This window comes from Podarcis pityusensis (assembly GCF_964106645.2).
Source record: "Podarcis pityusensis genome assembly, chromosome: 2".
NCBI lineage: Eukaryota > Metazoa > Chordata > Lepidosauria > Squamata > Lacertidae > Podarcis > Podarcis pityusensis.
In genome coordinates, this window is record NC_138029.1 from 24,950,880 (window position 1) to 24,975,986 (window position 25,107).

General features: G+C 41.8%; 1 protein-coding gene across 2 annotated transcripts; it reads left to right on the forward strand.

Annotated features, from left to right (window-relative positions):
* The first annotated feature begins 71 nt into the window (after nt 1-71).
* Nucleotides 72-24,788, forward strand: PRKAR1A (protein kinase cAMP-dependent type I regulatory subunit alpha). Of its 2 annotated transcripts, none has more exons than XM_080994844.1 (12): nt 72-224; nt 2,432-2,505; nt 3,301-3,483; nt 10,473-10,646; nt 11,858-11,949; nt 12,956-13,017; nt 14,873-14,919; nt 17,062-17,220; nt 19,339-19,399; nt 19,675-19,796; nt 20,374-20,455; nt 22,294-24,788. In XM_080994844.1, exons 3-12 carry the CDS (start codon nt 3,310-3,312, stop codon nt 22,464-22,466), a joined length of 1,146 nt encoding a protein of 381 aa, XP_080850970.1. In that variant the 5' UTR covers nt 72-224; nt 2,432-2,505; nt 3,301-3,309; the 3' UTR covers nt 22,467-24,788. The 2 variants fall into 2 exon arrangements, with proteins under 2 accessions (XP_080850970.1, XP_080850971.1); XM_080994845.1 differs by lacking the exon at nt 72-224 and adding an exon at nt 356-394.
* The last annotated feature ends 319 nt before the right edge of the window (nt 24,789-25,107 follow it).

A 25,107-nucleotide genomic window follows, 5' to 3' on the forward strand; every position in this document is an offset into this window, starting at 1 on the left:
GCCCGGGCGACGGCTCGGCGAGTGAGAGCGAGGCCCATTGACGTCACGCCGGGCGGCGATTGGCGGAGGGAGTTGGGTTTCCGGTGGGAGCGATCGCTGAGGCGAAAGAGGAGGAGGAGGAGAAGGGAGGTGGAGGAGGCCGCCGCCACTCGGGACAGCGGGAGGAGGAGGAGGGGGGCCCGCCCGCGAGGAGAGGCCCAGGCAGGGAGGAGGAGGACCCTGAGGTAAGTCGGAGCCGGTGGGCCTAAGGCGCTCGCCGGCGGGTGGGGCGAGAGCGGGAGCTGCGGCGGCGGAGTGACGCGGGGGCGGCGAGGCGGGAGAGCGAGGGGCGGCGCGCTTACCTGAGGCGCGCTGCGGGAGGAGGAGGCGGCAGAGGCCTCTTCCTTCTCCTCAGGTGAGGCGGAGGATGGGAAAGGAGGAGGATAAACCTCCGCCGAGTTGTGAGGGCGGCCCTGCTGAGAAGAGCCCTAGCCCGGCGGGAGAAACGGGTTGCCCGAAGGGGGCCTTGGACGGGGCCCACGGGCGCAGCTTGAGAGGAAGAGCACATGCGTGGTGGCTTTATTTTATTTTTTTCTGTGTCGGGGAGGAAGGGGGCTCTTACGCTACAAGGTGTATATCGGGGGGGGGCAGAAGAGGGTCCAGGGGGCCAGACGCAAGTAGAGGGGCTAAGATTAGGAGGAAAGTGCACCGTGGAAGATGACGCCATGTAGACACAGAGAAGGAGCGTAGAATAAAGCCGCCTTTGTTTTTTTAATTATTATTTAAGGAGAAGCCCATGAGGAAAGTGTGGTTTTTTGTGGGATTACTTCTAGTAGACGATTTAAGAGAGAGGCCTGTAGGTTTTTGGAGGGAGGATCCTTTTACAAAGAAACCAGATTTGTGATCTTGGGGGAGAACTTTTAGACCTGGGGGGAGGTTAGGATTAAAGGGGGAATAATAGGTTTGCGGGGGGTACCCGATCTTCATCTATTTTAAAGAAGTGGAAAGGTTACTGCTGAAACGTGCCTAAGCCAGAGTTTAGCTGGGTCTTCTTATCTTACAAGCAGCTTCTTAGGGCCCTCCAGAATATTTCACGTTATGTATGGAGGGGAGGGAGGAAAGGGACCCATGTCATTCTCTTGGCTTTGTAGTCATTACAGTGTAGTGAATAACCTTTTGCAGGATAGGGAGAGTGTCATTTTCCCCATAGTCAAGGAACAAAACAAGCAAGTGCTGCCTTTGAAGTAGCCCATAATTGCTGTGTACAGTACTTGAATTTCTGGGTATTCCTATCCTGGGGAAATGAGCTCCCAATGAACTGTGCTCCCTTCTCACAGGAAGGAAGCATCTTAGGGCTTTCCTGTTGCTTTTATTTATGGAAGCCACAGGGAGATAACTTGAAAGATGATCAGGGTAAGTTATTCAAGGCTGCTATAAATTACAAATGCCCTTTTGTGATAGAGAGGCTCTTCTTTGTGATTAGAAAATGTGTGCTATCAATTGCACCTGATATTTCAATAAAATGTGAGGACCCCTACCCCCACTTAGAATTTTGACGAGCTGTTTTGATGTCCTGTGTTACCATCTTCAGGTTGCTGTTTTCCATTATTCAGTGTTTAAAGATAACTTAAATAGTTATATGAGGAATTCTAAACACAGAGTTTTCTCGGCCAGAAAAGGAGCCCCTGAAAATTACTGCAGTGATCTTAAAATTCCAAGCATTTTACCTGGAAGCTACTTGAAGCTACTACATATCTACTTTGCAAATACCTATAGCAAATAAAAGTCCTTTATCAGCTGTTAATTGCCAGTTGGTGAGAGTATCTAGCTACAGAATTAGTTTGGCCTTCTTTCTATTAAAATGAATGCTCTTTGAAGCTCTGTATGATGAAGACTTTAACATGCTTCAGACAATTAAGAATATTTATTTGAAATAGAAACTTCATGTCTGCTACTTCTTTTGCAGTTGTGTTTGAGCACTGGTGTCTGATGCTGTCTATCAGCAGTGTGAATGCTTTTTCCACAGACTTATTTGCAGGCTGTCACAGAGCCATGGCATTAACTCTTGGACAGTTAATTAAGGCATTTATTACTGACCTTCATTATGCAAGTTGTCAAAACAAAAGAAGTAACTGTAGAACTTCAAGGCAGCTTAATGTAAATGCCAGATATGTATGTGTATGTTTTTTGAAATGGAACAGGTGTATTGTAATCTTTAGATTCTTTACAAGCATTGCAGATGACAAGGATGCCATGTGTTTGTAGTGTGGGCACTTCACAACATTATATTTTGTTGTCATGCCTGTTTCCTGTTGGGAAGGGTTATATATGTTTATCTCAAGTATATTGCCATCCGTGTCATGTATCTAAATATCTCACCTAGAAAAGTATGTATTAATAGAACAGTAACACTTGGGAGTTATTCACTTTCTTCTTCCTTCCTTTTTGAAAGGCTATACTGGGATCAGCACCCCTTCCTGTAAATTCTGTGCATACCTGTAGTGGTTGCAGCTAGCTGCATCTCAAGTAAGTGTTGGGCAGTTGGGAAATAATGTGTTTTATTTCCATAAAACTTTATTTTTACATGCTATTACAGATGCAGTTCTGGATATGTTTGTTTGCCAGTTGTGGAAATCTTGCATCCAGTAAGATTTTGCTTGGGAGCTGGCATTAATTGCAGTATTTTATTTTTACTTTATTGGGAGCAACTTAGCTTGACATAACTCCTAAAGTAGCATAGACCTCTGCTTACGGTGGTGCCTCGCAAGACGAAATTAATCTGTTCCGCGAGTGTCTTCGTCTAGCGGTTTTTTCGTCTTGCGAAGCAACCCTATTAGTGGCTTAACGGATTAGCGCTATTAGCGGTTTAGCGGCTATTAAAGGCTTAAAGGCTTAGCGGATTAGCTGCTAAAAGGCTATTAAAGGCTTAGCGGCTTAGATAAAGGGGGGGGAAAGCGGGGAAAAAATCTCAAGACTCGCAAGACATTTTCGTCTTGCGAAGCAAGCCCATAGGGAAATTCGTCCTGCGAAGCAACTCAAAAACAGAAAACCCTTTCGTCTAGCTGGTTTTCCGTCTTGCAAGGCATTCGTCTTGCGGGGCACCACTGTATTTCTGTTGTTAACATTCTGTTCATCCAGAATGCAGACAAATACACTGAGCACCATTTCAGTTTAGAAGCATATAATGTTTTGATTTCTGTTAATTAGCTATCTCTGCAATTAAGAGTGGCTGGCAGCTATGATCATTGAATATCATTAATGTAATATGGTGATAGCAGGGCATCTATCTCTTGGGGTTTTTAAAATACGTTTTAATTTCAGATAGCAGCAATGGCCACTGGCAGCACTAACAGTGAAGAGGAGCGCAGCCTCCGTGAATGTGAACACTATGTCCAAAAACACAATATCCAACAACTCCTGAAGGATTGCATCGTCCAGCTATGTACAGTGCGACCTGAGAGACCCATGGCATTCCTCCGGGAATATTTTGAAAGACTGGAGAAGGTAAGAATAAGCTTCAGGAATGGGTGCAAGTAGGGAAACCATTTGCAACTTCTCTAGAATATTGGCCGAGAGTACATCAACAGTTTAAATGTTCCAAGGGGAAAGTGCAGCAGTGTTTTTGAGTTTATTGCCATGTGATTTCTAGAAAAGCATTGTGCAATGTTTTCATAAAATTAATTGAAAAATAAATAGGTCTCATGAGGGGTACAAGGTCAGATTGTGTTGCTTTGTGAGATACTGGACTCTTGACTCATGCATGGCCAAATTTTGCCCTTGTGCATCTTTGAGAGGTTTTACATATAATCAGAGTAGAATTTCATATCAATAAAATGGGACAACCCTCTGATAAACAATGCTACTGGTATGCAAATTGGGCATCAACAATTCTCTGGTCTAAGTAGAAGCAGCAGCAAATCCAGAAGCTAGACAGAGACACCTGGTAATTCTACTTTTAGGAAGAAAAAAAAAAGGGTTTTAGAGTAGAACGTATTTTGCAAGAAATAAACTCTTGGGCATTCTTATGAAACTTGACCATTTAAATATGGTAGTCTTCTTAGCTGGATTCAACCCATAGCATCCCATATAAGTCATTGCACAAACAGAAGAACTTCCAGTCACATAGTGAACGGGTCTTCTCTATCTCCTCTCCCGACACCGACCCCAGATTTACTCAGGAGGGTTAAGAGATGGCAGGGAAAGGTGGCTCTGTTGTTTGAGCAGAACTCTCTCTGCTTTTGTGGTGACTGGCAGAGCAATGCAACCTGCCTTTACACTAGACCATGGCTGGGAGTGGAGGTTGATGGAGCAATTATGTCCCTCCACTTTGCTTGCTGGGCTGCTGCCAGTGGAGTAACATAGATGTCACTTGTTTGTGGGTAGATAGCCCGCTGGTAGGCTCCCCAGTGGTGGAGTCCAGCAGAAAGAGGCGAAACTGTGTGTTCTGAGGGAAGTGATGGGACTGGATCCCGAGTCAGATTCCTAATTACTGCCAGCTGCCATCAGGCCTGATCTGGATCTGAATGCTGTGCCAGCCTGGAGCTGACACAGGGCGCAGGATTCCCCCGATTTGAGCTGCAATGGCAGAAGGTTTGGATTGTGCCCTTAGTTGGATCATCCCAGCTCTGATTTTGCTTTCAGTACACTTTGTATAAAACTCTTATTAATCTAATCACAAAACAGTCCTTAGCTGAGTAGCCCACTAATTGTCTTGCACTTTTTACAAGCTATGTGACTACCCAGTAAATTTAGATGGCTGTGCAGCAAAGCTACCCAACAATTTCCCCCTCTTGTTCTTTGACTGCTGTGTCACTAACAGCTTCTCCCATCACTGTGTCAACATTCTGTGGAAAGAGAGAAGGTCAGCAGCATTCATCCCATAGCAGCTGACGACTTAAAGGCAAATCATAAGACCAATATTTAGTGATTCCTGCAGTCACTGCTAATTGTTACAAATTAATTCATACATTTTCCCTAAGGCACAATGTCGGGATAATAACATACTTTGTTTTGTTTAGAAGAATCATTTTTTTCAACTCCCCAGTTTTTGTATATTATGCACTAGTACTTATAATTCATAAGAATGCACAGAGATTCAAGTGTTCTGTCCAACTAGCATTTTGGCTTGATCTAAATGCCAAGTTATGCAGATCCCTAAAACTAGGCAAGTGATTTTTCTGAGTTTATACGTTATTGGCTTGGATCCAAAAGTGTGTTTCACCAGCAGAAAAGAAGCTTCCACGTATTCTGACAATTCCACTGTTCTGCTGCAATTCCCCATCCCCAGTCCCACACCATTTAGAGGGTCCTTTGACACTTAGGGGTGGTTTTTTGGGGGAGGGAAAGTGTAGGGAACTACAGTGGGAAGAGGAGCAAGGAAAGCTGGATCTAAGCCACTGCACTTCTAGATGGAATGCTACAGTTTTAGTCTAGTTTTGTTATAATTGACCATTGCAGGTCTATTGAATAATAGAGGCAGAAAGGTTAGGGTCATGCATGGTAACTTTTAAGACTATTTTGGTCATCTTTTATTGAGTATGTATATTAAATATGGTTTCCTTTGAATAATGAGTGGTAGCTTTTATTTAATTGAAAGTCGGCTCACAAAGCTTAAGAGCTTTATTTAAGATAATTTATATTGCACACTTTCACTGTAACTTCAGTGCTCTGTGGAGCTCACAGAACGGTAAGGTAAACTGTATGAAGGAATAAAAAAGACAAAAACAATGGACTTCCGGGGTGGTGCCATCGGCAATGGCGGACTCCCTCTGAACTGGAGGGACTAGCTCCGCGCGAAACGGGTCTTTTCCGCTACGGCGAAGCGGGGACCCTTTTAAAAATCACAGGCAGATGAAGCCTGTGACCATGGGACTCGGCGGGCACCCTTAGCGCCCACCCAACCCGCAAAGGAACCCACTAACGGGCTCCGAAGCGAAGAGGGGGAAGCGGCGCGGTGCTGTGAGTCAACTGCTATTTCCGTGGAGCGAAGCCGCACAGCCGTTGCCGGAGAGCGCTGCCTTTTTCCTGGGACAATTTGGCTTCTAAAATAAGCACCCGTGAGTACTTAAACTTTGAACAATTGGACTTTAAATAAGGACTTGCGAGCAGAAAGGAATTGGACTTAAAAATTTTACTTCAATTTGGTACTGAAACGGGAAGGTCTAAACAGGAAGTCAGCCTTCCGTTTCTTTGTAGACAGAATAAAGCAAAGACAACGTAAACTAGAGCTCAGAAAATCGCCTCTAAAGGATTGGCTTTCATCATTTAAAATTGTTGAACCCCCCTTCGGCAGCAGGAGAAGAAGGGGAATCTTTTTTGGACTGTTTAAACCTGCAGAAGTGAGTTTAAAGTAAAGTAACTTTCCACCGTCCTGATGCTGGAGCGGGGTGTCAGGACTGACGTTTGAAGCTCATTGACCAGAGACAAACGCTTTTGACAGATAGCTAAAAGAAGAGGAACATAGTGATTCCATTGTTTCCTTTCGCACCTTAAAGGAACAAATATTGACAAAATATCTGAAAAAAGGAAACTCTGTTGCTAGACTTGTCTTTAAAAGAAAGATCAAATAGAAGTTTTCCCCCTAGACGGAGACTGTGAAACTGTAACCAACTCCTGGGAGCTGGCAGCTGTTACAGATTACAATCGTGGGAATAGACATCTGACCTTGCAGGACAATCTATTCAGAAGCTCTGTTGTGTGCTTTCTATAAAACAAATGCCCTACTGGAACAGCTACATGAGAAGACGAATTTGATGGCTGATTCGATTAGAAATTTTGAACAGGCAGTGGGAAAATATGTGGAGCCCACCCAGGAATTAAATCAGGAGTGTGCCCTGACAGAACAGGCCCAACAGGAATATGAGCTTTCGGATTTGACAAATGAACTTGGAAAAAGCCAGATTTGGAAAGAAAAAGTTTGGTTTGGTTTGGAAATGGGGGGTTGAATAGACCCTCCTATGCAGGGATTTTTGGACTTTTCAAGTCTGGCAATGGGCCGTGAGATGTTTGGGATTGTGGGAGCTCTCAATTTTGGAGGGTTTTTGAAACATGTTTTTAAATACCACATGGAATTTAGTGTCGATTATGGAAAAGGGGCTGATCTGTCGAGAAGGGTCAAAAATATTGCTAAGCTGGAGTTCCCACGAGTGAAACGAGCAGGAGACAAGGGAAAATACAGTTACAAATATGAAGAAGAGCTGCGGAAGGGACATGGAAGAGACTTAAGGGCCTCGGATATAAGGTCACCAGGTTAATGCGCCAGATCGATGGGATAATAAGGACTGACAAACCCGGGACCGGGAGGAAGGGACGCTGGATGAAGATTGGATTTGTTTTTTATTTCTTTTTTTTCATCACTAGGACTGTTTTATAAAATTGATGAATGTTAGAAAAATGTTGGAATGAAATTATTTGGCTTTAGTAAAAATGTTTAAAGAATTATGTAAGAATATTATGGTTATGAGAAGTTGGTGAAAATAAGATTTAAGTTTTAAGTTCCAAGGTTTTTTATAGTAAGATAAGATTAAAATAGTTTAAGGTAATGTAATGACAGAATATTATGAAATATGGAAAGGTTTTGCTGTGACAATTAACAACCAGGACACAAGGAAGGGGAGGAGGAGGAGGTCAAGGAGAGAGGGTAATGACAGTTGAGGAGTTGAAAATAATGGATTTGTTTTTAATTGTTTTTACATTTTTGTGGTGTATTTTTGTTTTCTCTCTCTCTTATTTTGTGTATTTGTATGGTTGGAAGTGGCTTGTTTTTCTCTTTTTCTACTTTGTTTTCTTTTGTAACTTAAAAAAAAAATCCTTCAATAAATATTTTTTAAAAAAAGACAAAACAATGTTCTGCTGTGTTAATCTGGAAAAAAATATAGTTGGCTGTATGCAGTGTAGTGCTAAGGTGAACGTTCTGTTAGTGCAAGGGTTTCTCCTTGTTCACTGGAATGCACTCCCCATACCCCCTAAATCTGTTCTGGCAGTTCCCCCAACCATCTAGAACAGATCTGGGATAGCAGAGGGCATGGGCAGGAAGGAAAGGAGCAGGATCCGTACTGTCTTTTGTTTTTAGACTGCTGAAAATAGTTCACATTTTTCTCCTGGATATAGTTTTATTAACTGTTTCGTGTCTGCATTCTGGGATATGAAAAAAGACTCCACTGTTTACAAACCGGGTTTTTGACAAAATGTGTTTTTTAGAGCCAGCTCAGCCCAGCAGTTCCAACAACCAACACATAGCTTAGATCCTGCAATCGCCCACAGCAGTTTGAAACCCGTTGGCGCTGCCTGGCTCTCAAAAAAAAGAAAAGAAGTGTTTTATATTTTATTTTGTTACCTTAACAAAATGATGTGTTGTAGAAATGCGGGCAAAAAGTGTGTATATTTTAAAATATTAAAATATAATTTAAAGATGTTCATGCCTTTTATTAATGAATGAAATACAAGGGCATTATGAGTAAAGGAACTCGCTGTTTTTTAATTTGGTTTATGGAAAAGGGCTTGGGAGTTCATTGGAGCAGGCAGAATTGGCAAGTACAATGCTATGTTTATGCCTACTTGGAAATTTAGAAATGTGCCATGAAAAACCATTTTTCCGGCAAGGAGTGTCCTGTGTGGCACTGAGCAAGGAGCCCTTTTGGTTAAGCAACATTAAGCTGATAAATACAGGAATTAAAAAGTAGTTTTTAGAGGAGTTCATATTAATCTTAGCCAAGAGGAAGTGTGTGGGTAATCAGGCTGTCAGATGAATAATAAGTTGGACTTTGTGTTAATGTTCAATGCGTTTCCCTCCCCCCCTTCACATCACTTTATTGAAAATTGTGAATAATTGGATTGTGTGCTCATTTATCAACAGATCTCACCCATGTCTGAGACAGACATATTAGGATTGTTAAACAAGAATCTCTCAATTATGACAGTTTAATTCAAGTCAGATTTTGTGTAACATTGTTTCAGGAATACTTAGAGACCTGTTGGTTTCTGTTGGTATCCTTCGGAAATTCAAGAAAATAGAATTTTAAATACATTATGCATTTGGAATAATTCATTTAGATAATGAAGCTTTCTGTGGATTCTGTTGCTGTGATAAAGGAACTGTATGATCTTCGAAGAGCAGCTGTAATGTCATTATGTAAACAGTATCTGAGCTGTATTACAAAGATGAACTATTAAATTCAAAAGTTGACATGGTAAAGAACAATACATGTGACAGAGAGAGAGAGAGAGAAAGTAGAGGTATAGGATCTTTTTTTGAGTTTCAAGACTCAAATTTTATAAACGTCTTCATGATAACAGACCCCTCCTCAGAGCAATATGCCAGAGCAACATCTGAATCACCAAAAATATATTGTGTATGTTGCATGCCTGGTGCATTTTTTTGAATGCAATAATTTAACATTCAAAATATCCAGCAAATGGCCTCAATTTCATGTATTGGACTCAACACTAGTATGATACATGATAGCTAAAGCATCAAAAGCATTTAGAAACTTCATCCAGATTTTTGTACTAGGTATAAGTAGCTGTTAAAAGTGTGCCAATTTAAAAAATATATTCTGTTAATTACAAATGTTTGAAATACATCAAATTCCTCTTCCCCAACACAAGGCCAGCCAGATGGGATTAAAATTAGTGAAATGTTAAAGCATAAATCCTATATTTTCTGCCTCCTTGCTTATAACTCCTTAGGACAGGGATAGGGAATCTCTGGTCTGTGAGCCAGATGCCCACATGCAGATTTCATCTAGCTCCCTGGGTCCCCTCACATCCATCAGCTGTTCAATGAGGAGCAGCTGAGGGAAAAAGGGGTTCTGTTGTGCAAAGTGTATAATTGCAGCTCTTTTCTCTGCAACACCACAGCAGAGGTGAAAATCTCTTAGCAAAGAGGGAGACGTGTGTTCCTTGCAAAATCCATGCATTTTTGCAATTGTATACATGGAATTCCCATTGTATTTCAAAGTTTAAAACTATGCAAAGCTTTAAGGCAGGACTTGCCATTCAGTTCTGTATTGACATTATTTGCATTCTTCTGGGATTACTGAGTTCTCTTTGCTTTCTGCACAGTCAGGACAGATAAAGGGTGTTTGAGACCTTTAGCTTGAGTGGAGTTGCTAAGAATTAAAGATATTGATCTGTTGCTGTGGAAAACAGCTTTGTGTGGTGGTCTGGCCCCTCCCATTTCTGAAATTTGCTCAAAAGCCATTGGAACCTTAGCCCGAAAGAGGTCACCTAATAAACACCTTTCAGGCTTCTGCTTGTACAGTGGGGCTTTCTCCCCTTTCCTTACCCCTGTGTTACCTTTCACAAGCTTATGGAGGGCACAAACATTTTAGCATGGAAGTTATAATCTGAAATTGCACAGTGCAACTTGATGGCCAGTGTTTAAATGAGGATAAGTGCAAGGGAGGAAACAAGTTCTCCCAGGAGCATATGCATGGATGTGAACTTTCTACCCTTGTGGATTATTAACATATAACTGTTTTATTTCACTGCAGGAAGAAACAAAACAGATCATGTGCCAGCAGAAAGCCAGCTCCCGTGCAGACTCGCGTGAAGATGAGATTTCTCCCCCTCCACCCATGAATCCGGTGGTAAAGGGCCGCAGAAGGCGTGGTGCCATCAGTGCAGAGGTTTACACAGAAGAGGATGCTGCCTCTTATGTCAGAAAGGTGCTGCATCCAGTTCTTACTTCCTGCAAGGCATATTTTGTGTCTTGTATGCACAATTTCCTTCTTTGCCTATCCCAAATAAGGTTGTATCAGGCCTTTCCCTAGATAAGTTGTGCTAATGCCTTCCTAACTTGCCTTTATATTGCTCTCACATAAGCCTGGATTTCTGCTTGGTTGGATTGACATAAGTTGAGGAGTTGACAGATATGGAGGAAATAATTATTAGAAAAATCTTGGCTGGAGGAAACAAACCATTTCTCCCTGACTCTGCAATGTCTGCTCAATTAATATCGACTATAACTTTCCCAGAGGAGCAACCAGGTCTCCTAGGACATTCTTGTGATCCTTGTGACTTCTGTGTAGTTTCCAGGAAGCCTGATACTAGAGAGTTGACCCTTGGGGGACCTGTAATCATAATTACAGCTCCTCAGAGGTGTGATGTTAGTAAGAGGGAAGTATCCTAGGATGGTAGTTATTCAAGATTCCCAATCATTGTGTAAAAGCACCATTAGGTTATGTGACTCCTAAAACCTGCATCAGTTTCAAGTACAGTTAGTACCTCGGGTTACATATGCTTCAGGTTACAGACTCCGCTAACCCAGAAATAGTATCTCGGGTTAAGAACTTTGCTTCAGGATGAGAACAGAAATCGTGCTCCGGCGGCATGGCAGCAGCAGGAGGCCCCATTAGCTAAAGTGGTGCTTCAGGTTAAGAACAGTTTCAGGTTAAGAATGGACCTTCATAACGAATTAAGTACTTAACCCGAGGTACCACTGTAAGATTATTTTGAGTTCTGAATGACCATTTGAGGTACTGGTGTGTCTAGCAATTTGGTCTATAAACTTATCAAAGGCTGTGGTCAAATAATTTTCTACATATCGAGGCTCCTGATAGTTGTGTCTTATCTGAAAAGATACTTGTAGATCGGCCATTGAATCGGCACTTAGCCAGGAAAGATACATCTCATTCTGGACACTTTCCCTTTTCTGGGCATCTAGAATGTAGGTATAATTTCATGAACATGCTTCTTAAAGAAGTCTTGAGAAGCTTTCCTTACCACTTGAATGACTTCTTCACATAGGAGAAAACTCCTGCACAGAGCTCCCTTCCAAGAAAGGAACTCCTCAAATATTGTTGGTAATGGGTTTGCTTAAAGAACATTTGCCTCTTAGGTCTTTAATTGGTATTGTTTGGGTGTTTCCATTCCATAGGTTATTCCAAAAGATTACAAGACTATGGCTGCTTTGGCAAAAGCCATAGAGAAGAATGTGCTTTTTGCTCATCTTGATGACAATGAAAGAAGGTAGGAAATCTGTGAACCCGGATAGTTAAATAAACAGAATTGAGCAACATGTAGAAAGAATAAATAGGCTGACTGTGGTCCAAGTTTTGGAACCATGCATAATGCTAACTATAAATACAATACCTCAAGGACCACCTCTCCCCATATGAACTGCACCAGATCCTCCACTTGCCATCTGAAGCCCTTCTTTGTGTGCTCCCTCCATGGGAGGTCCGTTTCAGTGTTGGCTCCCTGCTCCTGCAATGCTCTCCCCAGGGAGGTTTGCCTGGCGTCATCACTACATATTTTTAGACACAAGGCAAAGCTATTCTTTTTTTGTTTCCGGTCAGACCTTTGGCTTTTAAATGCCTATGTCCTTTTTGCAGAGAATGGTTGTTTTAATCTTGTTTTTTTAAAAAATAGGATTGTCTTTTGGATTTTTTTAAAAAATGTGTTTGTGTGTGTGTGCTTGCTTAAAATATTGTAAATTGCTTTGAACGGTGGCAAAAAACCAGCTAGCTAACAAATAAAAATAATGCAGTATAAGTTTCCTAGCCAGGCCAGTTAAGTTGTACCGAATGGTTTTTGGGCCCCCACTTTCAGACATTGTTGTGGCTTAGATTGCCAAAATGCCATATAATGGGCTCTACATTCATACAATTATTTGGATTAGTTTGGGGCAAGGAGAAGAGGGGAATGTTCATGTTGATGTCAGCCTATTTATGTTGCCCCTCTGTCTGTCAATATGGGAAGAGATAAGAATAACCTTAAATTTAATTCACCAAACCTAATGTTTATGCTGTGAACCGCCCTGAGATCTGTGGGTATAGGGTGGTATACTAACTAACTAACTAAAACTTGTGCGAGCACTGCTGTTTTGTCCCCTCTCCAGAACACATTGAGCAACTCTAGTCTAGACTTTTGAGAGATGCAGCCTCCCTAATAACTGCATGCTAAGCTTGTCTGTATTAGCTCACACATGCAATATGTTAGATCTTTTGTTGAGTAATTCTGAAATCTTTTTCAGTGATATTTTTGATGCCATGTTCCCTGTCACCTATATTGCTGGCGAGACTGTGATACAGCAAGGCAAGTGATTGATTGTGATGTTGGTGGAAAAATTACTTAGCGTTTGAAGCATTGAAGATAGGCAATTGCTTTCTATTCATCTCATTCACAAGGTTCGCTAAAAAGATCCCAAGTATAGAATTCCAGCTAGTTTTTCAGAGGTGGGTGGGCAAACATTTTTTGGTCACTTACCTTTTAGAAGGGACCAGGGCTTAACAGTAGGGCATGTGTTTTCAATTCTAGGTAGAGCTGGAAGTGTCCCCTGAAACAGTTGAGAGCTGGTGCCAGTCAGTGTCAACAATACTGAACTAGATGCAGCAATGGTCCAACTCGTTATCAGGGAGCTTCCTATGTTCTGGCCCCAGTGGTAGCTGTTTGGGGTTGCATTCCAGTGGTGGGCTGGGCCAGATGTGCACACAGTCACACACTTCTTAACACAGGCATGCACCTGTTCTTCACTTTCTCAACTCCCCATCTCATATGATCCATGTAGATCAGCTGAGAAGGGGGCATTTTCATTCCCACTGTAGCATGTACTGTGAGGAGGATTAAACATCTCTATGGGATGTTAGGAGAAGGGTAGTACCTCTGCTGGGGAACATGTTATGCTCGTTCTGGGGTAGTTTGTCCACCTTTGGTCCCCACCCTGCACGCAACTCTCACCTGTGGCTCCTAGAAGCCATCAGCATGCAACAGCAGCCACACCCCAGGAAACGACTTTTACTGGCCGACTAAACCAGGTGAGGGCAACCAATGGGTCAAAACCCTCAGTGAGTTAGGGACTTCCTCTGTATGCAAAGAGAGGCTCTGGCAGATTGAGCGGATGAGACCAATAGTGCGTTAAATGGTCTAGAAGGCGGTTTCTGCACATGGAGGGGCAGATGGGGCTTGTCAACCTGGGAAGGTAGCCCATCTATGAGAAGGAAAACTGATCCTACACCTCTGCTGCCTTGCGGGATATCTTCAGAAGAAGAAAAAGCTAAGGAGTAAACCCTGCAGAAATGCGGAATGGCAGTTGGATGACGTCTTGTACACCTCCTTCTGGCAACTCTGGCTGACAGCCAAGCTGGACCACACCAGCAGTGCCATGAGAGGAGTGGGGGGTGGGTCTTATCGTCTGGGATATCCCAGGAGCTCCATACACACTGCCCAGGCTTGCATCCCAGGAAGGGTCACTTCAGTGCTGCTAACGGAGCAGTTTGACTTTGCCCCCAGGCATGCATTCCATTGTCTCTCAAGACAGACGGATGCCAACAAAGCAAGAACAACCCTGCCCACTGTAATGGGGATGAAAACTGCACCTTCCCAACAAATCAGTTGAGAAGGCAGGAGGGGCCAGTTTTTATCCCCATCACAGTGTTGGGTGGTGAGGTTAAAATCTCCCCACCCAGGTTAATAAGGGAATACCTGTGAGGCGGGGGCATAGCCTGAGGTGGGTCAGCAGGGAAGGAGGTTCCCTGTCACTGAGCATAGACTTGTTTTCCCCACATTGTAACCATGTCAGTGTTCTATTGGAGTTTAGTGGTCAGGTGAAAATCCTCTGCCAGCAGTGGCTTTTGCAATAGGGCTTTGATCAAAGAGCACTTTACCTAGACTAGTTACTAGTCTTATCTACCCTGTCATACTGATAGCTGGGTAAATAGCTTCCTTCATTTTAATTACATGTAGGAGTGAAGTGGGAATTATAAATATAATGAATATATTTGACTATGAAGCCTAAAGGAAAGCATGGCTGTTCCAAATGCAAAAAAAGCATATGTGAGCTTTTGTATGGATGTCATTTTTGCTGGATGGTTCTAGAATGGAAGAGGTTGATAACTGCCTCTTCTAAACCTATAATTGTTTCTCAAACTTCTATTTCAATTTTTTTCTGTAGGTGATGAAGGGGATAACTTCTATGTTGTTGATCAAGGAGAAATGGATGTAAGTCTTTTCTAAACTATATTACTGCAGTGCTCCAGAATATTTTAAGCACATACAATGCTTCACATGGGCAATAATGGGAACATGGTCTATGTCCGTGCTTTTGCATTTCAGACAAATAAATATCAGGGATCTCCCATCTTTCCCTCACCACAGTTTCCCTTTCCTCTAGCCTTGTCTGAAGCTTATTTCTTACTGCCATTTGTGTAGTCAGCTATAGGAGGCCAGGGCAACTCCAGTGTGATGACAGAACCACAGGCAGACCAGCAAGCAAGCAGCATGGGTGGCAGGCAGCCCAGGCAAGCTATTTAAAGGAGGCAGAGAGGTGCTTTCTGAAGCGCCTCCCGAATTAAATACCACCAGAGGGGCATTTAAAGGAGCAGGTGAAGGCACTTCAGAGAGCAGCTTGGTTAGGTGTAACGGGAGGAGGGGTTGGTGAGCAGGAGTGGCAGCCCATCATATGTCATATATTTCTGTTCTGCCTTTCAAAACTTTAGTCTTCCTAAGATGGCTTATATTAAAAACAGGTATACAATTTTGTTTAAAAAAAACAGAAAAAAACATACAGTATAAATCATAATGCAACAGCCATTTTAAAATAAGTCAATTACGATAACATTCAATAACAAAAATGTACCAGTGATCAGGCTAAACTGAGACTCTGAAATGTAATGTCTTAGAACAGGCATCTCCAACCTTCGGACCTCCAGATGTTTTGGACTACAATTCCCATCTCTGACCACTGGTCCTGTTAGCTAGGGATCATGGGAGTTGTAGGCGAAAATATCTGGAGGGCCACAGGTTGGGGATGCCTGTCTTAGAACTATTAAACTGAAAAGCCCTTGTTTTTAGGTTGCATTTTTATTTACAGTTTTTAACCTGCTTTTCTAATTCTCAAAGTGGTGGAGAAGCAATTAAAAACATTGTAAGTCTATACTATACATGTTTATTCAGAGTTCAGTCAAGCTTAAAAAGGTAAAGGTACCCCTGACCGTTAGGTCCAGTTGCGGATGACTCGGGTTGCGGTGCCCATCTCACTCTATAGGCCGAGGGAGCTGGTGTTTGTCCGCAGACAGCTTCCAGGTCATTTGGCCAGCATGACTAAGCTGCTTCTGGCGAACCAGAGCAGCACACGGAAACAGCATTTACCTTCCCGCTGGAGCGGTACCTATTTATCTACTTGCACTTTGACGTGCTTTCAAACTGCTAGGTGGGCAGGAGCTGGGACCGAACAATGGGTGCTCACCCCGTCACGGGGATTCGAACCGCCGACCTGATCGGCAAGCCCTAGGCTCTGTGGTTTAGATCACAGCGCCACCCGCGTCCCTTCAGTCAAGCTTACTCCCAGGTAAATGGGTATAAAATTTATGCCTTATGATATCAAATCAAGCCGTAAGTTGCTGGCACATTAGGTAGTACACCCTGTTAAATAAATCACTTATTTACAATTTATGTTTCAACAATGTAATAACAGTACAAGAAATTTTTCCCACTCTGGAACAGAAGATTAATGTATAACATTTTGCCGTAAGTCCATGTGCAAGGTTGGTGGATGCCAGTCATCAGGGTATTCATTCGAGTAGTTTGCGAATGGGTACCAAACTTCAATAAAATAGTCTGCATCAATACATGAACCCTTTGGGCTAGTTTTTCAGATAGGGCAGTAGTCCATGCATTCTGTCTCCATCATATGCAAATGTTCAAGCCCTTTCCAATTCTGTGCCATAAGTAAGTAATCACAGCATTAACAAGAAATTCCTAAGATCTTTATATAATAAAGCACGTTGATCTATCATAAAAATTCTTAATAAACCCAAACTTGGATTATACAGTACATTGTGATTTGTAATATTACTTATTTCAGCTAATACTCCTTCCCAGAATGAAATCACTTATTTGAATATTATGCAAGGGCCGAACAAATGGTGCCCAGTGATAAGCTTTTCTCAAAACAAAAACAGAAAACCTCTTGGCACACGTGTTTTGTGGAATATTGCTGTGAAAAGGAATTAGAATATTATCCAAATTGGAACATTTAACCAGTTTTGAAATGTTCCGTATCATATTTTTTGAACCATATTGTTTCAGGGGATACATTTCCAGCAAAATTCCTGTCCTCAACTTTGTGTGTTGCATCCTTAGGTATATGTTAACAATGAATGGGCCACCAGTGTTGGAGAAGGGGGCAGCTTTGGTGAACTCGCACTGATCTATGGAACACCCCGAGCAGCAACTGTCAAAGCAAAAACTAATGTGAAACTGTGGGGCATTGATAGAGACAGCTATAGAAGAATCCTTATGGTAAGTAATTTTTTATGTTTTTAAATAAATGAATTTGAAAGAGAGAGTGGCTTTTTTGGTGTTGAGGTATTGTGACTTGAGTTTGTATAAATCAATATGAGCATATAGGAAAGTTGAACAGCAGCGTTGGAGAACTCCTGAATACAGCTCAGTCGGTAGAGCATGAGACTTTTAGTAATTTCAGGGTCGGGGGTTCGATCCCAACTCTACAATTCTGTGATTCTAGGTGCACCCACTCATCTGATCCTCTGCTGGGGGGGAGGGGCTTTTCATGTAAAGTGTACAGTTGTATTTCCTTCCTCTGCCTTGATCTTCATGCAGAGGAGAGGATGTCTCGGCAGACTTGTGTTTGCAATTAAGCAAAAAGTAGTTACGCATTTTGCAATTACGTGCATGCAATTTTCAGGATGCAATTGCAATTTGAAGCTTGAGACTTTCAATAGCAGTAAATCTGGGCTTTCAGTTGAGCTTATTTGCATTCTTCTTTTTTAAACCCACACACACACACACACACACACACACCCCTGCTGTTTTTCCAGACAAAGCCAGTCTTCTGCTGGGATTACTAAGAGGTTTTTACACACTCAGGACAGAGAAAGGGTGTTGGAATTTAAAATTAGCGCAAGAGAACTATATTTATATCCAAGGCTTAGATTCCTGAAGACTACTGCCAGAGAGTTTGTATTGAGTATTAAATATGGGAAGGGGAGACACATCTTTTCTTCACACACTGATAATGGGACTTGTGGGTTTCTAGTTTACTATATCCCAGCCAAGCTTTTCTTTTCTTTTTTACTAAATAACTTTTAATGGACAAAAGGTCTTGCCTATTAAGTTGAGCAAACGGACACTTCAGTAAGAGTGAATATTCCTGCTTACTCTGTTGTAAAGGCCAAAAGAGACCTGAGTGGCATTTATGGACTGTCTGAGATACTGGGACAGCATAGAAGCTGCTACCATGAAAGGAATGTGAATTCCCATTGCTTGAGCCCAAGTTCATTCTCTTTGTGCAAGCATATGCAAACACGGCCCTCCAGATGTTTTGGGACTGCAATTCCCATCATCCCTAGCTAACAGGACGAGTGGTCAGGGATGATGGGAATTGTAGTCCCAAAACATCTGGAGGGCCGAGTTTGCCTTTGTGCATTGACAGTATTGGATACAGTCCACCATTTGCCTATTTACAGTGCAAGCCTATAGGTCCATTCTTTGAACTAAGTTCAGTGATTTCAGATAAGGCTTACTCTCAGATAAGTGAGTGTATAATAAATATGATGATGATAAAAAATAATTTATACCCCGCCCATCTGACTGGGTTGCTTCAGCCACCCAGCCTTAGCGTAAATTTTAAGGGGATATGCTGTTCATGATCATTAGCTAATTATGGTGGAAAACTGGGCTTACAGGCAGTTTTTGGCTTATATTAGAATAGCGTACACAAGACTTGAACCATTTAAGTTTGCAGTTCTATATGCAGTGGTTTTCAACCAGTGTGCTGTGGCACCCTGGGGTGCCTTGAATGATAGTCAAGAATGCCACAGGCAACACTGGCCGTTGTCCCTCTTTCCCTTCTTCTCTCCCTCCTCTGATGCCTTGTAATAACTCTGCCTCCCAGAGGCTTGCATTGCTGTTTGTTGCAGCAGCCCTGGCTACAAGCTCCCCAGGCGAATGGTGCCACTGGGGCTGGCCAGGGGGTGTTTCCCAGACCCCTGTGGGGCAGAGTGAGGAGGCACCTCTGTTTGGGGTGGGGTGGGGGTCAGCTCAGAGATCAAGGGCAGCAGCAGCCGCTGCCCAGAGGACTCTCAAGGAGAGGAGGCTGAGGGAACACTCCACAAGGGATGGTTTTCAAAAAAGGAGTGACATAACTGGGCTTCTGAGCACCTCAGAAAGAATGTAGTTGGTCACGGGAGCCATAGACTCAAAAAGGTTGAAAACCTCTCTTATGTGCACTTATCTGGGAGTAAGTTTCATTTAACTGAAGAGGACTTAGTTATAAGTAGAAATGAATAGGATTGCATTGTAAACATTTCTATGACCTGTTCCATTTTTCCTGGTATTCTAAATTGTTAAACAGAAGAGTAATTTTCAGATCCATTTGTGTGTGTTTTTCTCCTCCAGGGTAGCACATTGAGAAAGAGAAAGATGTATGAAGAATTTCTTAGTAAAGTGTCAATACTGGGTGAGTGCGAAGAATTTCTTAGCATCGCTGTTAGAATATTTGAGTCTTGCCCTACTGTGAACATCACAGAGGGAGCATATAATGCTTGAAGCTACAGCTGCTAAATCACAAATTGTGAATGGGTGATTAATTTGTTTATGGCAGTGGGAAGAAGTGTGGTAGAAGGGTTTGCTGTAGGAAAACTGGAGGAGCGTATCCTTATGTGAGATGAACTGGGGATCTAATTCTAAATCTTTGGGATACAGCAAAATAAACCAACTTTTATTTTTATTTAGAATCCCTTGACAAATGGGAGCGTCTCACAGTAGCTGATGCTTTAGAGCCAGTACAATTTGAGGATGGACAAAAGATTGTGGTGCAGGGAGAACCAGGAGACGAGTTCTTCATTATTTTGGAGGTGAGTATTTATAACAATGTTGTTTTGGAATTAGCTACTAGCAGCTGTATTTGTCGCATACATTTCAGTTACATCAACCTTCCCCAACCGGGCGCTTTCCAGATGTTTTGAGCGACAGCTCTTACCATCTCTGACCGTTCGCTATGCTGGCTAGGGTTGTGGTTCAACATCTGGAGGACACCTGTTTGAGGAATGGTTCTGGATATGATGAAAGGTGGTTCTGTGTTTTTAAAAAGTCATTTGGAGACTGCTTGCATCAATACTGGTTCTTTGGACATAAAACGTATTTGCAAATTATTTTCTGTGATAACAGATTTGATCATAGATGACAATAAATCCCTTTAGCAAATCCTGTGGTGGCAGAATTATACATGTAGGAATGCTTAGTTCAATTGTGAAATGTGCTTCTGAATGGTATTTTATCATACTCTCCCCTTTTAAAGATATTAGGATTAAATGGGATAGGTTAAGACAAGTAATTTAATGGGGATGTTTCTGCTTTAAGTCATGAAGTTGCTGCTTTTTGCATAGGATTGCTAAAACAAATCTGGTCATTAACTCTTTAATTCATTTAAAGGGTACAGCTGCTGTGTTACAGCGCAGGTCAGAGCATGAAGAATTTGTTGAAGTGGGCAGGCTTGCACCATCTGATTATTTTGGTGAGTTTTCTTGCTGTTTTAAGTTGACAATGTTGTTTAAATACTTAAGGCATAAGACCAATGCAAATGGCATAATGGTATATATTTTTAAAGCAGCCCCCTTCCTGGTCCCCTGAGACTTGGCTTCTCTCCTCCCCTTTGCTCCTTTCCATCTCATGAGGTTCACAAAAACACGTAGACTCCTATAATACTACCCTTCCTGGAATGGAGAATAAGCCACGAGATCATATTGTAAAGTAAGAAAACATTGAAATCGGCTTGATATGATTTTAACCCATGGGAAGCTACAGAAGAAAAAATTGTTTGTAATTTAGTAACAAGTAAAGCAAACTTCAGGGAAATTTTTCAAGTTGGATGCTGGCCTCTGCAGTTGCTTAATTGCTTTTTGGACATAGACTGTACTTGCACGATCAGATTCTGGCTTAATAAGCCAGGATATACATGAACTTCATACACCCACAGTTGTATCCTTTGTTCCTCCCTTCATGAGACCAGAGAAACAAGTTGCAAATACCCTTAGGTTCCCATGTCATGCAATCTGAGAACAACTGTTAATTGCTTCCAGACCAATGGGTTAGAGATCAGAAGCTGTTTTTAAACCACGGTTGGCATCTGCATCCTAGCTTGTTTGGCGATGTTGAACTAAAGCTCCTGGTTCGTATGTACCAGAAGCTGTGGTTTATGACTGCTTCCTGGTTTGTTTCCCTATTTACATGAAGAGATGCTGCATGTGGGTATATTAAGCTCATGCAAAACTTTTCTCATCAGTCCAGAATATGATCATATGAATTGGGCCATTTAGTAGTTTAGTTGTACTTTAACACGCTTCTAAAACTTTGGATTCAACTTCTGCAATGGAAAACTTGAGTTTGGGACGATAGAAACATTATTGCAGATTATTAATTAAATAAGCTGGGGATTTATTTTTATTACTTGCTGTAAGATTAAGTATAGTACTACTCTGAACAGAAAAGACTACCAAAGACCTGAAATGGGAACCTTGAACCTTGTCATGAATCTTACATCAAATTATGGAGATACTTTTAAGTGTAACATTTATGGAAATGTTACTTCCTTCTTGAAGATCATGTAGTACATGAGGGATAACAGCATATAGAATTGTACTTTTTTTAAATATTAGAAGTATAAATTCCTGAGTATTATTTAAACAATAATTGCAAGGATACCTAGTGTTAGAACTGGAATCCGACTGCACAGCCAATCCCTGCAGAAAACAGCTTTTCCAAGCATAGGGTGGCAAAAGCCCCTTGCGCAGTAATTTCCAAGTGTCTTGACAACCAGCTGGCTACTGATTGCTTGGGAAGCACTGCGCAAATGACTTTGACACTTCCCTTTCCTCTGCTCTTTCCAAGCACACTCCACACTTTAAAGCTCTGTGTCCAGGCACCCCTCCTTTTTTTTATTCCAGCGTTTCCCCACGAGAACCGCTCTTTAGCACTCATTCGAAGCAAACAACAATCCACAGAAACCCCAAATTGATGTTTGCTCCAATTGAGCACTGAAGAGCAGGTTTTCGCAGGGAAAGCCCCAGGGCAAAAAAACAAAACCACACTCAGATACGGAGCTTTAAAGGGCAGACCTGTGCCTGGAAAGAGCAGGACAAAGTGTAAGTGTGGATAAGCCCTCTAAGCACACTTCTCCCACAATCTTTCTGGCCCTCCACATCTCTGTCTATAATTCTTAACTCTCTTATACTATGCAATATTTTGGGATAATTTTAGAGCAGTCCTCTATTTTGGGAAAGTCTGTTGATCTGTTTCAAATCACCTCCCCCCCCCTTACCCTATTCTCTTTGAAATGAATATTTTGTTTTTTAGGTGAAATAGCCCTGTTGATGAACCGTCCTCGTGCTGCCACGGTTGTTGCTCGTGGCCCATTGAAATGTGTAAAGCTCGACCGGCCCCGATTTGAGCGTGTCTTGGGTCCATGCTCAGATATTCTCAAGCGGAACATCCAGCAGTACAACAGCTTTGTGTCTCTGTCTGTCTGAAGTCTCCCTTCTTCAAATACATGCTTCACAAATGCAGACTGCTTCATTACTCTTGTGCAGAGCCACATGGCCACTGGCTATTGCAGCTTCCTGTCTGTCTGAGGGAGGGGAAAAGGAAAAAAAAGAAATCAGTTGCTTTTCATGGCACCATTTTAATTTTTAGAGCATTTATTTTGGTGCTCCCAATACAATTTAAAATAAATAGAAAATTATATGGAGTCTTTTTGCTGTTACTGCTTTTCTCTGTGAAATGTACAGTGTCCAACTCGGGCAGTGACTGCCATTCCTTTCGCTGGGAAAATTTCCTAGTACCAAGGTTATTGCCATAGAGTTAAGGATGTAACAGTGGAAAATTATTAAGAGGCACACATTTCTCAACTGGTGAGTTCCTACATTTATTTCAGGGCGTGGTCACTTTCTGCTGTAAGTACTTCTCTTAGCAGAGGAACTTACCCTCTAAGCTCAACTTCTTGGCATAAATGTTCTGGATATGGTTATCTTTCGTTTGGTTTACTGAGATCAGCTCCTTAGTAAAACCACAGTTAGAAGTTTGATAGTTTGATGCATCAGTATCCATTTCAGTTGGTTCACGACGGGCTTGGTTATCGTTTGTCAGGTTTTTGTGTACAAGCTTTTGTTCTGGCACCTGCTGCCAGTGTTGCTGATATTCTTGCCACAGTTACCCTTCCCCTTTGCCTGTTCTCAGTTGTGAATATTCATATTTGCCCCTTCTATTTTCCCCCCTGTGCAATTTCTCAATACCCATCCAATGGATTAGACACCTATATATTGGTGGTGGTGTTGGCAAAATAATTGCACTGCTCCTTAGCTAGTGCCAAATAGTATACCCCACATGCAGTGTATGTAGACCAGGAAACTGAAGGGTGCATCCTGTGCGTTCAGTCTTCTGTCTAACCCTTTCAAGCTTTGCCTTCCCTGTTAACTTCAGCACCAGATATTGAATGGTTCTGTTGGCATTCAGTGCAGGACCGGACTACACACTCCTTGTTAGATGACAAGAATCTGGCTCATGTGGAAGACTGGAAACAGAAAATCAGTGTCCTGTAAACTCTTGTTACTGAATCTCTTTTGTCCAATCAGAAGTTTTAGTAACTTCTAACCTTTCTCAGATATTCAGTCTGAGCAGATGTTCAGTCTCGAGTCTTGTTCTCTTTGGTTTGTCCCAGATTCTCATACCGATCTGACAGAATAGCTTTTGGGAAAGTTGACCCTGTTGTCAAGTCTGAAATGTTTTTCAGTATTTACCAGGTTTGTGTTACAATATTTTGTGTGCACCCTGTGCTGCCTACTATATGGAATGTTGCAGGTGGATAATGTAGGCAATTTGGTTTCCTTATAACATGTAAATTATCTAAAACTAGTCTAGGGTTTTATTTGGGAGTGACAGCAAGTTTTTTGCATTAGTTGTGCAACTATTTCTTACCAGTCCACCTCCCTGCCATTCCCTCCTTACTTTCCCCCCAGAAACTGGACCTGGTATGTACCATTCTGACTTGTTGGCTGCTGGAAAGAATGCTTAATTGAATATGATTAGCAATGTCTGGGGAATAGGAGCCTTAGTATATATATATATAAAAGGGGGAGGGGGGTATTGACATGTCCTCATTTCTAGATGCATAGAAAATGTAAAGTCTACATTGTGAATTCTTTCTGTCCGTGCTGAAGACTTTGATGAGGATATGCCTTTGGGAATTTCCACCTGTGCTCTCTTTGGGAGTCCATTAATGCTATTTTCCTCCAAAACTTCATTCAGTTTGAATCTATCCAGGGATTCCTCCCCCCAATACCTTTCTTACTTTTGAAGCTTGATTTGATCCTTGTTAAAGCACCAAAAAGATTTTAAATCTTATGTAAGCTAGTTAGAGCGCCACAAAAATGCACATTTTTTTATATAAGGCTTTCTAATCAAGTTTCACTACTGCGTCTTTTTAGCTTGCTGTTTACTCCCTTTTGTAGTTTTACCAACAAGATTTTAAGATGAACCAGCTACGTCTGAGTTAAATATTAATCACAGTTAAAGCTTTACCTTTGTGTGCAATTTAAACATGTTTGAATCCACAGTTGGTATAGTTTGCCTTAGCTAACATTCAGGGCTTTAGAGGTAATCTTTTTTGCTAGGACACCTTAGCAAATAAAAAAATTTAAAAAATCTACTGCCCTAGAGTGCTATAGTCAACCAGAGGACCATTTTTGTATTGTTACCTGACTATAAGTCTGACTTACTGTATGTGCTAATATATTCCTTTTGTTATAGATTGTCCTAATGGCAGGTAAAGCAATAAAATGATTTAAATTCTTAAATGTAATCAGCGTTTTTATTATACTGGTCTGCAGTTTCTAAGCTGGTGCGGACTAGGCAAGGACGGGCTGCATAATAGCACTAGGCCTTTCTTTGGCAGAAAGTGAGTTTCATAGGCTGCTTCCTACATGAGATGCCTTCCTTTCATGTGAATGACTTGTGGGTTAAATAGATGTGATATGGGATGCAGTCTTCTTAATGGGTGGCTGCAGGTGTGAGCTATTTTCCGAAGTGCCAGACTTGTGGGTGTTTATGTAGAATTGTTTGCTGTGGCTCTGTGAGCAGCATCAACTCTTAGGTCGTGTTTTCTACTTTTCTATT

What these genes read in the sequence shown, in the direction of transcription:
- PRKAR1A (XM_080994844.1), top strand. Translation starts at nt 3,310, where the DNA reads ATGGCCACTGGCAGCACTAACAGTGAAGAGGAGCGCAGCCTCCGTGAA. An exon ending in CGAGACTGTGATACAGCAAG is followed by an intron (nt 13,018 to 14,872) that starts GCAAGTGATTGA and finishes TTTTTTCTGTAG; the next exon opens with GTGATGAAGGGGATAACTTC. An exon ending in TTGATCAAGGAGAAATGGAT is followed by an intron (nt 14,920 to 17,061) that starts GTAAGTCTTTTC and finishes TTGCATCCTTAG; the next exon opens with GTATATGTTAACAATGAATG.